This window comes from Fundulus heteroclitus, chromosome 24 (genome assembly GCF_011125445.2).
Source record: "Fundulus heteroclitus isolate FHET01 chromosome 24, MU-UCD_Fhet_4.1, whole genome shotgun sequence".
NCBI lineage: Eukaryota > Metazoa > Chordata > Actinopteri > Cyprinodontiformes > Fundulidae > Fundulus > Fundulus heteroclitus.
Genome location: NC_046384.1, coordinates 13301053 through 13315125, shown reverse-complemented (window position 1 = coordinate 13315125; position 14073 = coordinate 13301053). Strand labels below are relative to the sequence as shown.

General features: G+C 40.9%; 2 protein-coding genes across 2 annotated transcripts; one reads left to right on the top strand and one right to left on the bottom strand.

Annotated features, from left to right (window-relative positions):
- Nucleotides 1-1824: 1824 nt before the first annotated feature.
- Nucleotides 1825-5705, bottom strand: alg11 (ALG11 alpha-1,2-mannosyltransferase). The gene is made up of 5 exons (XM_012857252.3): nucleotides 5575-5705; nucleotides 4667-4888; nucleotides 3251-3622; nucleotides 2602-3167; nucleotides 1825-2528 (listed from the first exon to the last, which is right to left on the bottom strand). The coding sequence occupies exons 1-5, from the start codon at nucleotides 5619-5621 to the stop codon at nucleotides 2245-2247; spliced, it is 1491 nt and encodes a 496-aa protein (XP_012712706.2). The 5' UTR covers nucleotides 5622-5705; the 3' UTR covers nucleotides 1825-2244.
- On the top strand, nucleotides 3596-13842 carry cpb2 (carboxypeptidase B2 (plasma)). Its single transcript, XM_012857253.3, has 12 exons — nucleotides 3596-3635; nucleotides 6853-6973; nucleotides 8428-8503; nucleotides 8597-8721; nucleotides 8809-8917; nucleotides 9014-9115; nucleotides 10216-10320; nucleotides 10415-10525; nucleotides 12699-12789; nucleotides 12913-13115; nucleotides 13207-13291; nucleotides 13363-13842. Exons 1-12 carry the CDS (start codon nucleotides 3611-3613, stop codon nucleotides 13575-13577), a joined length of 1368 nt encoding a protein of 455 aa, XP_012712707.3. The 5' UTR covers nucleotides 3596-3610; the 3' UTR covers nucleotides 13578-13842.
- Nucleotides 13843-14073: the final 231 nt, after the last annotated feature.

Sequence of the window (14073 nt, the reverse complement as noted above, 5' to 3'; positions counted from 1 at the left end):
GAAACCAAAATCCCTTTTATTGCCCTTATGTAAGATTTTAGTTGGGGTTTTAAGGCATAATAAGCTAAATAAACACTTAAAAAAAAAACATTCTTTTGCGTAATGAATCGGGGTCTGAATTAAATTACTTAAATGAGATAAAGTTTTGGGTGGTATTCTGATATATGGAGATGCACCTGTAGTATCTACTTAAAACTTCTTGACCTTTTTCGCCAATGCAAATCTGAAGGAAGTCTCATTCTGAAAGTCTTATATAGAAGTCATTAAAAAAGGCTTGGACTGTGTGGCACAAAATTGTACTTTTTAAATATTTTATTTAATGCAAATGTAGTAATTAAGTTTACATAGAGGGGCGGATTGTTGTTTCAGTTTCTTGTGTGCAGGCTTGATTTTTTATTTTTATTTTTTTTTGGACCTCATCCCTTCAGTCTGCATCTGTGTGCGGTTACAGCTGCTGCTCCATCACCTCTGGTTCCCAGCACCTTCTTTAGTTCCTGGCATCAGGAGTACAGACTGGAATCTCACCTTAGTGCACACTGAAGGAGACTTATTCGCTTGGTTAATGTACAGAGCAGTAAATCGTGTATTTAATAACCCGTCATCAGACCTGCATTAGACCGAATGTGCTTTTGAAGCCCGTCTCGTTTCTTCACGGTGCCATTTGCTGCTTTAGCCGACAGCGCACAAGGACAGCAGTGCCTAGAAAGCGGAGCATGAAGGGTTTTCCCGCCTTGCAGCGGTGCTTTTTGATTCCCGCCTGCTTGTGCCATCCATTTGGTTGCCCAGTCTCCATGTGTCCCTTTGTGCCATGACAACACATCAGTAGTATTTCACATAATTTAACTGTCGTTGAATGCAAAGGGAGTTTGTATCAGCTGTCCTGCTGGTTGATTCCACAGAGAAAAAAAAAGACTTCTTAAACATGTTTCTTATTTGTCTGAGTCGGCTAAAGACTGCATATCTTAAACCAACTTGACGGGACGTTTGCTAAGAGTGCAGTTTGTAAGCTATTAATGTGCTAAAGTGTGAAGTAAAGACAAAGAAGGTTGAAGTAAATGTTTCCTCTTGCATATAAACTGAAAATCCCAATATACATGTTGAAACCAGACCTCAACACTGTCTCAGAGTGCTTATTTGTTCAGATCACTGACTAGAAATGCATGTTAATGGACTCAATGACTAACCTGATCACTGCTCAGGTCTACGACTCCCTCTAGTGGCCGCATGTTGCTCTACACCCTACAGATGGGATGGCTGTAAATATCCAATTTGATGTAATGTTTAAGCGATAAGTAGTATAGAAATTGCAGTTACAAGCTGAAATCATTGCTGCTAATGGTTTTCTGCCAGCAAACATTTTATTTTTATGAATATTAATAGTATTTTTTTCATAATTCTGACTTTTCCTTCTATGAGATCTGTTTTTACCTATAAGGTTCTGTCCTTGAGAGACTCCTTAAAATGAAATTTAAAGGTTGGCAGGATCAGCAAATCTATTTTTAACACCATAGTCATTTCAGTTTAATAAATTAATTTAGATCTGAACCGAGTTGATCGTAGAGCCCATGTACTGTAGCAGGCAGGAGTGTTTGGGCTAGTTTTGGCCCCCGGTGCTGTAGACATTTTTTGGATTTTTCATGTAAAGAATATTTTTGATTTATCGCATTTTCTGCCATTAAATCTTTCAGATCATAAACCTCATTTTATTTTCAAATAATTAAACATTAAAGGAGATTGAGCTCTTTTGTAACACCATTTAAACTGCTTTTCAGAAAGTTTTAAAATAAACTGGGCACCACTACAAAAGGCAAAACAAACAAACACTAAAAGTAGTTCAGTTTTATTTTCTATCACACTAAAGATCTCACTTTCTAAACTGCATGAATATAAAAAAAACCCTGTCTTTATTAAATGCACACTCAATATCAATAGTACATGAATAGAATTAAATATTTATATTTTTTGTAAACAATTTAATCATCTTTCAGGTCTTTAACTAAAGTCCTGCTGATATTTACTACAATATATACACTATAGACAAGTGTGGTTTCAAAAAAAAAAAAAAGAAATCCACAAACTTTACATAGAACTGCAGCTTCATATGCAGCTAAATATCTTACCGTGACAAAACCGTTTCAGTTCAACATGTTTCTGAAAGGAGGAAGTGATGTTTGTCGCCAGTCCTGCATGAAGCCATCAGAGCATTAAGGTAGAGGGGCTTCAGGTTTGAGCACACGAGGCCGATCAGAGCTCCAGCGTTCCCATCAGCGGCTCCGTCGCTGCCAGGAAGCACGCTTCGAACTCCTCGTCTGAGAAGCGCGCCGCTGACTGCCGCGCGTCGCGTCTGATCTGCAGGCGGCTCTCGGCCGGCAGGGCCAGGATCTGCTCTATGGCTTCGGCGTAACCGTCCTCGTCGTCTGCCAGGAATCCCGTTGGGCGTCCCTCGAAAGGTCTGACGATGTCCAGCTTCGGGCCCCCCGATTTGTGAGCCAGGATGACCTTTCCTGCTGCCATGCACTCCACGACACCTAGAAGAGAAATCAGTAAATGCATGTTTGCCATCACTTAGGGGAGAAAAAAAAATAACTTTTTGATTTTTACCGATTCCAAAGTGCTCGTTCCACATAGTGTGGAGACCGATGGTGGCTCTGCTCATCTCCTCCTTCAGCTCCCCGAAGGACACGTTCAGTTTAAACTCCACCCTGTCGGCCACGCCCAGCTCCTGGCAAAGTCCCCGAAGCATGAGCACTCTGTCTTCGTCCTCCTGGTTCCTGCAGCCGCCTATCAGAACGAGCTTCAGCGCCGCTCCGGCCCCCGACCCCTCCCTCCTCCTGTCCAGCACCTTCTTGAAGGCCCTGATCTGCAGCCGGTGATCCTTCTCTGGCCTGAACTGCCCCACCGACACGATGGAGTGACACTTCCTGTCCCCGTCGTCCTCCAGCGGCACGTCCAGGAAGGCGCCGACGTCGCAGGGCGGGTACACCACGCTGGTGCGGTTGGGGGAGCGCCACAGCGACAGGATGTGGTCGAGGGTCCAGGAGGAGTTGACCATGATGACGTCGCTGCAGGAGCCGGCCATGCCGTAGAGCACGGCGAAGAGGCAGTAGTAGACCAACTTGAAGGCGGTCAGGAACAGACTGTTTGAGATGAAGTCCGGGTTGTTGAATCTGAAACCATCACAGCTTGTGTTAGTTTAGTGGTCATAGAGAGAGAGAAAAGTGAGTTTGGGTAAAATTGACGGTTTTATCACCGTGGGTTCCTCTCTGCCACCACAGACAGCATGTCGGTGCTAATGGTGGGGTAGTGGACGTAGCTGCCCACGCTGCAGCCTCCCAGGTAGCGAAACAGCGGCAGAGTGAAGGCGTAACCCATGGAGTCGATGTAGAGGTCGGGCACCAGCTCCGTCAGGGCCTCCCACCCCAGGAAGACGGACCCCACGCTCTGTCCCAGCAGGGTGAAGTGCGGGAACAGGCCAGGCTCCACGAGCACCCGGTGCTGCAGGAACACGAAGCGGACGGGCCGCGGCAGGACGACGTTGAAGCGCCGCCGGGCTCCGTCCAGGATCTGCTGGCCCGTCACGCCCAGGTCGCCGGTGTACACCACGAAGTTGATGTCCGCATACCTGCGAATGGGCGGTAAGGTTAAAGACAGCTTCGTGAAATAAAATTAGTGCCCAGAAAATGTATTTTATACCCCCTTTTTTTACATTTTGCCAAATTAGAGCTTTAAAATTTAGTGGTTTTATCTAATAAATCAGCACAAAATAGAGCACAATTGTTTAGTTGAAGGAAAATGGTGAAATTATGCATGCATTTGCATTCTGCTCCCTTAAGGCAATGCTTTGTAGAACCACCTCCACTGCTGCTGTTAGTCTTTTGGGGAGCGTCTACCAGCAATGACTGGGCCATTCGACCACATCAATCTCAAATAGTTTGCGTAGGGGTGTCAGAATTCAGATTTTTCTTTATGTGCCAATTTGTTCTTAAACATGCATAAAAGGTTTTGCGACTGTAACGCAACAAAATGTGCGCTGTGCTTCCGTCTGAGCCTAGGGCTGGGCGATATGGATTAAAAATAAATCTCCGATTTTATCATACCAAATCCGATTAATCGATTTTTTTTCCCCTCCTTTTTGTTTCATAAAAAGAAATTAAAGAAATTATTTTAAAACCTTGCTCTTATGTTAAGCATTTTGTCAGGGAGTTGTCCTGAATTCAAAGTGCAACTAAAAACAAGCTGTGAAACATGCTTGCAAAACAAGATGGCAGCCGTGCCATTATAAACAATGAAAATATAACAAAACATTTGCTGCTAGTGGTATTACACATTGAGCTATAAACAGGCTTCACTGCACTTGTGAACTTCAAACTAAGCTAAAAAAAAAAAGTAAATAAGTGAATTTAGTACCTCGTATTATGGTAAAAAAAAAAAGTTTCCACTTAACAATATTTTGACAATACATTTGCCTAAACATATATTCAGCATCACATGCTGTTCTCTTCATGGAAACCCAATGAGTGTATTGGCAAAATAAAATCCAGATTTTCCAAAAAATGAAATCTTAAAGAGTTGTAAATTCAAATTAATCGATTAAATCGATTTATCGCCCAGCCCTATCTGAGCCTGCAAAAAAAAAATGCTGCCCAAAGTCAGTGATGGGCTGTACCTGTTCTGCAGAGCCCTGATGGCACACCAGAGCACCCTCTCCCCGCCTCCACCGGCGTTGCAGTACGGATGGAAAAACGCCACGGTGGGACGGCCCTCCCTCGCCCGCCGAGCGTTCCTGCTGCTCTGCAGCCAGAGGCGAACGGCCAGCACCAGCAGGACGAGGACCGCGACCAGCAGCACACACAGAAGCACCAGCGGGAGCAGCAACTTCCAAAGCAACCTGAAAACAAAGAGAGACACCCAGTTTATACTTCGGAGGATTCAGAGTGGTTTAAAGGGACAAGTAAAGATTGGAGGCATTTAAAGGCAGAGCATCTTCAAAATCAGAATAAAAAAAACTTTCAACTCTTCAAAACCGATTCAAAGGATAATCTATGTGGTACAAAGTGGCTGCAAAAAATTCTTACTAAACATTGTAATGAGACTAACTGCTCCGAATATATATATATTTTTTGTTTTGTCAGCAAATGCAGCTATGAGTTGTTATCATTGGTAGTTATGTCAGACTCGTGGCAAATATGCACTCCCACCCATCTGCATTCAATGCTGAGCAAGCTCTGCACTGGTGGCAGCATGACAGAACTGTCCTTTAACAGTTTAAAGTGACAAACACGGACAGAACCTTTTGGACACGACTTCACAGCAGGGATGCCCTCCATTTATAACCAGCAATTATTTCATGACTTCTTTAACAAAACGTTAGAAACCTCGCATGTTTTTCCTGTAAGAAAGTATTTCCCCATCAAATAAGCTGTAATGATGCGTACACATATAGATAACTTAGAATGCTGCTGATTTTCTAGGTTATTTCCTCCGGAAAGTGAGACAGAAACCTTCACATTTTCACGGCCGCGTTATTTTTTTTTTTTTTTTTCCGTCGGTTGTTGCTGCTTGTTTGCATCTTACCTCGTTAATTCACACAAACACAACACCAGCTGGTCGTGAGCCGACATCTTTGCGTCGGTCCACTGCGTGCGTCACAACCTCTTCTCCTCCAACCGCAGAGTGAGTTCTGGCTATCTGGCGCCACCAAGAGGCGCGGAGGTATTACGGCGTCAACGTTCTTCCGGTTTTTCTTCTTGTTTTTCATCTTCTTCCAGTTTTTCTTGTTATTGTTCTTTTTTCTTGTTCTTCCACGCAGAACTTGGATGATTTTATGGTTTCAACAAGATTTTATGTTGTCTAAAAAAGGATTACTTCAATTTAACAAGCTCCCTATTTAGGTATTTTTACTAAATGAATAAATAAATGTTATTGCTCTTTTTTAAAATAAAGTTTTGTCAAAAGTAAAAAATCTTTGCCGTGTTCTTGTTTTTGTTCTTCTTCTGCTTCTTGTGCTTCTTCTTCCCTTTGTTGGCAGATTGCAAATAGCTTACAGGTGCATACCGCCACCTACTGTAGAAGAGTGTGTTCCACCAAGTATATTCTTTTTTTATTATTATTTTGTATTATATAAAAATAAAAACAATGCTTTATTAATTACCCTAATTTCCTCCCTATCTCCATCTGTCCCTAATATTCCTTTTATGCTCCACTGTCTTCCTTTTTCCCTAATTACTTCCCTCATCCTCTCTCTTTCAGATGCATATATAGCAATTCATCAAAACACGATCCACATTTTCTATTCCTCCTCAACCCTCACATATATCAATATTCCACTTCCCTAGTATAAACAAAAACTCATTCAAGTAGGTGTGACCGGTTCTCAGTCTAGTTTAAATTATCTCTTCCCTTCTGCTTCTTTCTCCATAATTCTTTTTTATGTTACAGATTCTTAAACTCTATGTAATCTTCTTCCTTTCTCATCGTTATTCCATATTTTTTGCCATGTTTCTGTTTTTCTTTTTTAATTATTGATTTACATTCTTCTTCTTCTTCTTCCTTTATGATGCCGGTTGTTAGTGCATTACCACCACCAAGCGGTACGCAGTGGCAATCAGGACAAGAGTGCTCCAAAAAAAAACTTTGAATAAATAAATATATTCTCTGCATTAACGTTCAATATTAAAGTGTTAAACTTAATATTGTTATGGGTTAACATTAGCAGAGTTATATTGTAGAAAAGATAACTAACTAAATAATTCTGCCTGCTCTCTACTGATCTCTGTCCTGTCATGTTTTCTCAAAGGTAAAGTTAACTTGAATAAACACAGCTTCAATCAATACTTTTGTACCTACCCCCAGAGCTTGGACAGTGTTTGGACATTTTTCAGTTTGGACCTGACATCATGGCGACCGTTTGGGTGTTGTTTATTTTTCTAAATTTTGACCTGCTTCTGAAGACAGGACAATGCACAGAAACAAGGTAAATGGCTTTAGTTGATATCACTGTTGAAAATCTGTGCAACTTCTTTCTATAGGATACAGAAAATAACAAACATAGCCCCCTAAGTAAACAAACGGAGCTATGCTTTGTCACAGTACTTTCAAAAAGCCTTTGCCCCTTGCAAATTTCTTCTGCTTTTGCGGGGTTTTTTTGTCATACCTTTTAGATCGTTAAACACTTTTTATTATCAGGCAAAATAACTTCAGTAAGGGTAGAATGCATTTTTCTAATGAGGATTTCACGTATTAAGGGGGGAAAAAGCAGCTTGGCCCTGTTCAGGAATGTCGTCACACTCTTCTTTGCGTAATTGTGTTCAGCTGGCTTACAGGGCATGAGCGATGTGTTTATGGGGATGTCGCCGCACCGCAATTGGATTCAAGACCAGACTCTCTGAAATCCAAACAAAATTTATTTTTTTTTTTTTTTTTTGTTCCTGAGCCTTTTCTAGATGGACTTGCTTGGGTGCTTCAGATAATTACCCTGCTGCAAAACAGTGATGAAGTACACTTGAGCTTAGGGTCAAAAACTCATGACCATACATTGTCCTTCAGGATTTTCTGGTAGAGAGCAGAATTCATGGTTCCATCAGTTTCAGCAAGCTGTCCAGGTCTTGAAGCAGCAGAGCAGCCCAGACCATCACGCTACCACCACTATATGTCCCCTCTTGGTATGATTTTTCTTTTTTAATGGCTTTGGGTTCTTTTGCGGTCAGCAGTGTTTTTTTGTCTTGAAACCCTAACATTGATGCCAGTTTGCCCAGTCTCTCTTGTTCATATTGTTGTTTCATGAATGATGACCTTAATTCAGGCCAGTGAGGCTTGCGGCACTCTAGATGTTGTGCTGAGTTCTGCTATGACCTCCTTGATGAGTTGTTTATGCACTTCTGGAAAAACTTAGTTTGGCCGGCCAAGACTGGGGACTCCGCTGTTCCATGTTTTCACCGTTTGGCTCCTGCTGTGGTTCACTGAAGCCCTGAAGCCTTAGAAAATTGTTTTTTAACCCTTTCAGGCTGATCTGTTCTTGAATTTATTTGATATTTGTATATTATGTGTCGTTTTTTTCTGGTATTTTTGCCTACTTCATGCTGTCAGAGAGGATCTGTGTTAGTGTTTTCCTCATTCTACATGTCTGGCATTAATCAGAAATGTATGTGGCTGTTGAAGCTGAAGCATAAAAATGCTCTTAACAAGGGGAGAACCAGGTTGTTTTGGATAAGGGTTTTGCTCTAAAGAAACAATTGTATCATTTCAGAACCACATTTAGTGTTTACTTGATAGTTTAAAACATATGAGTTTGACAAAGAAGGGTTGAAGAAATCTGCTAGGGGGCAAACAGGCTTTCACAGCTTTGTATTCCTCCAGAAAAAAAAGTACAAAACTATTTCTGTGATGGATTAATTTGAAACAATTTTAAATTTTCTTCTTTTTATTCAGTGGCCAAGTTTTGTCAATCACCCCTAACAGTCAAGAACAAGTGGAGATTTTAAAGAATGTGTCCATCCACTATCAGGTAGAATATTTTGTATCTTTATCAACATTTATTTGCCTGTTTAGTTTTTTTTTTCTCTCCATTAAACAATAAAGTTGGGACATTTTCTCCCAGACAGTTTTATGGCAGCCCGTTTCATCGGACTATATCAAAGAGCAGACTCAGGTCCACCTCTACGTTCCTGCAAACAGCTCCCAGACAGTCAACGATCTGCTGCACAGACACAGCATCACATACGAGTATGTAATAAAGCCGCAGCTGTCTTATCGGACGTTGTGTGTGTCCCAGTCAGTTCCAGGCAAACTGTGCTGCTTTTTGCATTTTAGGGTGATGCTGTCCAACGCTGATGAGATCATTGAAATGCAGATGAGGAACGACTCCACCGACCCAAGAAGTGGCGTGACGTTTTACCAGCGATACCACACTTTAGAGGACGTAAGACTCCCACTGGGAGATCCTAACTCAACTTCTTAGTAATTTTTTCTAAAATAGCTATTCTATTTACAACTAAATACACTGTCTCCATTGTAGATCTATGACTGGATTAACAGAACTGCCAAAGATTATCCTGACACGGTTAAAGTTATTCTTGTTGGCTCCTCACATGAGAAGAGACCGCTGTATGCTCTAAAGGTAAAGCTCAGTCTATTCCATATAAAGTTTAAAAACTGATACAAAAATTCTGCATTTAATTTCCTTACATTCAATCGAAATGGAAAATACATTGTATGTTAAGAAGTTGTTGGTTCTTCCAGTTCACCTTAGTCTTCCTTTCTGTTTTGCCTGGAGCGTACAGACACAGTCACTCCAGATTCCTTGGTCCTCTCTCATGGTTGCTCGTATTAAGCTCACCCCACAAGTTTTCTATGGGATTTAAATCTCAGGAATTTGATGACCATGGAAAAAGGTTGATTAGTGGCCTGGAGAATCATTTCAGTGTTGATTTTTGCTGTACTGTGTGTTTTAAAACAGACCATTTAGCTAAAATAACTAAATAGTCTGCATTGGTGAGTGTGTGAGCAGTGCGGTACACTGTGAACAGGTCCGCCTGTTAACCCCAGGGTAACACGAAGACGGTCGAGACAAACAATCATGCTGATGCACACTTCTAATGCTAATTTAGGGTAAGGAATTAACCTAGTCCAGCAATATTCTTCATTCCTTGGAGGAAGCTAGAGGGAACCCACAGATGCACAGGTAGAACATGCACCCTCCATTTTTGGAAAAAACCCAGGCCGGGATTTAAACCCAGGACCTTCTTGCTGCAAGACAATTTGGTGACTGTTAGATGGTTGATCTAAATCATCCTGTAATGAGTGTGCACATGCATGGTGTCTCTGTGATGGACTGACGACCTGTCCCCGTCTCCAGGCTGAAGACTTGCTAGTAGAACCGTGTCATCAATGGATGGATTGATACTACATTTACATTTATATTATAACAATTTTAGGGGAATAAATAATTGCTGTCCTGGTGATTTAGTAGAAAAAATTGCTAAATGTGGTCACGGTAAGGCTCTTTTTCTAATTTCCAACATCATATCAAACGTATGCAATTAAAGCCAGATCTATTTAAGGACTCTCAACGCATTTTTATAGGCTTTATTGTTGTTATTATTTCTGATAAGCGCAGAGGGAACTGTATCTGGCATACTTTTTCATTTATACACACCAGTATGATAATGTGAAGACAGTCTGAGACATCTGGAGCAATGTTGAATGTCTCTGTTCCAGCTGTCTCTAAATAGCAGGCCCAACAAGAAAGCAATGTGGATCGACTGCGGGATCCATGCCAGAGAGTGGATCTCTCCTGCTTTCTGCCTGTTTTTTGTCCACTACGTGAGTAAAATCCTAGTTGTATCCAAGTCTGTTTTTGCCCCAGGGATTAAAAAGACAAAAAAAAACACTGCTCTGTTGTTGTTTTTTTCTACAGTCACTGGTATTTTACAACCAGAACCAAGCGATGACTCAAATCCTAGACAACATGGACGTCTACGTCCTGCCTGTTATGAACCCAGATGGATACAAGTACACCTGGACAAACGTAAGAACATCTGGAACAAAAGCCCCGCCCGTATTGATAGCAGTGATCGCTCTTTATCCTGGATGTTTTCATAGCCGTTTTCCTAAAAGGCATGTGGAGGACACAGCTAACATGTAGCCTACACGCGTGCGCATACGTGTTTAGAGTAGTTGTTCCCGCTGGAAGGACGATCTCTGCTCCACCCACAAGTCTTTCGCAGCCTCCTGCAGGTTTTCTCCCAGGATCTCCTCGCATTTGGCCCAATCCATCTTCTCACCAACCCCACGGCATTTCCACTCATTGATGCTGCCACTACCATGTTTCACCTTGGAAATGGTGTGCTAAGCGTGATGTGAAGTGCTAATTCTCCACTACAGGTAGAAAATGTTTAGGTATTATCTGACCTTAGCAACTCTTCCTACGGGTTTTGCTGAGATGCCTGCGTTGCTAACAGTAGCAAACAATTAACTTTTGGGGTCTTTCTTCTTGCAACATTTCCATAAAGCTCATATTTGTATGCTCACCTAATAGTGGTCCTCCTGTCCACCGATTCTCCCACCTGAGCTGTGGACCCCTGCAGCCCTTCCAGAGTTTTACATCAATCTCTGTCCATTTTGTTATATTGTATCATTGTTATACATTTTCATCTATGTATCATATTAGGGTAACACTTTATTTGAAGGGGTGTACATAAGACTGACATTACACTGTCATAAACATGACATAACATCTGTTATGAACATAAATGACTCTTTATGAATGTTTAGGACTGTTGTCATTGATTGTCATTCGGTAAATTATGACACTATTAAAGCAAAGTTGACATTGTTTAAAATGTCTTTGTTATGACAAGCCCTTAATTTAACAAAATCCCAAAACAAGCCCTTAATTTAACCTAATCCCAAATCAAGCCCTTAATTTAACCTAATCCCAAAACAAGACCTTAATTTAACCTAATCCCAAACCAAGTCCTTAATTTAACCTAATCCCAAATCAAGCCCTTAATTTAACCTAATCCCAAATCAAGCCCTTAATTTAACCTAATCCCAAAATTAACCTAATCCCAAATCAAGCCCTAAATTTAACCTAATCCCAAACCAAGCCCTTAATTTAACCTAATCCAAAATCAAGCCATTAATTTAACCTAATCCCAAATCAAACCCTTAATTTAACCTAATCCCAAAACAAGCCCTTAATTTAACCTAATCCCAAATCAAGACCTTAATTTAACCTAATCCCAAATCAAGACCTAAATTTAACCTAATCCCAAACCAAGTCCTTAATTTAACCTAATCCCAAAACAAGCCCTTAATTTAACCTAATCCCAAATCAAGCCCTTAAATTAACCTAATCCCAAAATTAACCTAATCCCAAATCAAGCCCTAAATTTAACCTAATCCCAAACCAAGCCCTTAATTTAATCTAATCCCAAAACAAGCCCTTAATTTAACCTAATCCCAAAACAAGCCCTTAATTTAACCTAATCCCAAATCAAGACCTTAATTTAACCTAATCCCAAATCAAGCCCTAAATTTAACCTAATCCCAAACCAAGACCTTAATTTAACCTAATCCCAAATCAAGCCTTTAATTCAACCTAATCCCAAATCAAGCCCTTAATTTAACCTTATCCCAAACCAAGCCCTTAATTTAACCTAATTCCTAAACAAGCCCTAAATTTAACCTAATAACAAAACAAGCCCTTAATTTAACCAATGTCAACTTTGCTTTAATAGTGTCATAATTTACCGAATGACAATTAATGACAACAGTCCTAAACATTCATAAAGAGTTATTTATGTTCATAACAGGTGTTATGTCATGTTTATGACAGTGTACACCCCTTCAAATAAAGTGTAACCCATATTAGATCTTTTTTTAATGTGTGTTGTGTGTCCATTTAGCCATCTTTTTGTCTTTTCTTACTCAGTCTGGACCTTTTTTTTTGGCAATTTGCATCTTCTTGTGTTTTTGTAGTCACTTCATTCCATTTTTTTTTTAAGATTTGCTGTTATCAAATCTATTTCACTGCCAAATCGTCCCCACCTTGAACTGCTCTGTGTGCGTTTTTTGATTCTTCCACTTTGTTTCTCGTATTTTAGGATCTACTTTGATCATGGGTCTTCGGCATCATATGGGCTTGGTGTGGCAGAGACCTAGTACACAAACTATTTTTATTCCCCTCTTCATCTCAGGACAGAATGTGGAGGAAGAACCGTTTCCCCAAAAAGGGTACGCCCTGCATCGGAGTCGACCTGAACCGAAACTTTGACGCCAACTGGTGCAGTAAGTTTATAAAATTTAAAACCCCTATGAGGGTTTACCGCTGTTTCACATATAAAGAAGAAAGAAAAAAAGGGTTTATCCACTTTGATTGTGTGAGAATCTCAGTTAACATTTTCTCCCCAGCAAGAGGAGCCTCTGATTACCCCTGCAGTGAAATCTACTGCGGTGCCTTCCCTGAGTCGGAGCCGGAGTCGCAGGCCGTGGCCAACTTCCTGCGCAGCCACAAGGACTCCATTCAGATCTACTTGAGCATCCACTCCTACTCTCAGATGCTCCTCATGCCGTATTCCTGCACCATGGACGAAGCTGAGAATCACAGTGAGCTGGTGAGCAGCTCAGCCCGATTGTTTTAGTTTCAGCTGAAACATGAAGCTCCCAACAAACTAAATCTGTGCGTTTTTTTCTTTTCTTTTAAAGTACGAGATGGTCAAACAAGCTGCGGAGAACATTAGAAGATATTATAGGAATATTTACACTTATGGACCTGGAGCAAAGACAATTTGTAAGGAATATTTATTTGTTTGCTTTTGACTCGATGAAAACGCAAATTGCATGAACCGTTTCCCTCTGCAGACCTGGCTCCTGGTGGCTCTGATGACTGGGCGCACATGCTCGGCATTAAATACTCCTTCACGTTCGAGCTGCAGGACCGTGGCCGCTACGGCTTCCTGCTGCCGCCGTCGCACATCCAGGGCGCCTGCAACGAAGCTCTGACTGCAGTGAAGACCATTGCTCTGAAGGTCATGGAGAAAAGCCAAGCATCGACAAGTTCCCGTCAAACTGTCTGAGAGGGGCTGGAGCTGCAGCTTGAGATAAAATATAATGAATAAATGCTTTGAGCGGTTTGGGAATTATTACGCCTTCTAACACTGAATATGTTAAATCGTCAGTAGAGCCCATATGTGAAAAAAAAAAAAAAGTGTTAGAAAATTGTGATATTTATATAAAGAGGTAAGGCCAGAAGTGAGAAATTCAAAACTGATGCACAACAATGGACAAACAAATTACAAAATCACACGTTGGTGAATAAATAAATAACTATAACTCCTTGAAGTCTGTTCTCTCTTCTTTTAAATGCATTTTCTTTATTTTTTTATGTAAATGTGACTATCTGGTCAGAGGAGCACAGCGGTCGGTGAGCGATAAATCTGTGAGCATATGCCGCTAAAACAGTGCCCGCTTGCAGCGACGTTGAAAAGAGATTTGGCGTCGTGAAATGAAACATTAAAAAAATTGAAACATTGAAAAATCATTTGCAATGACATCGAAAAAGAGATTTGGCAT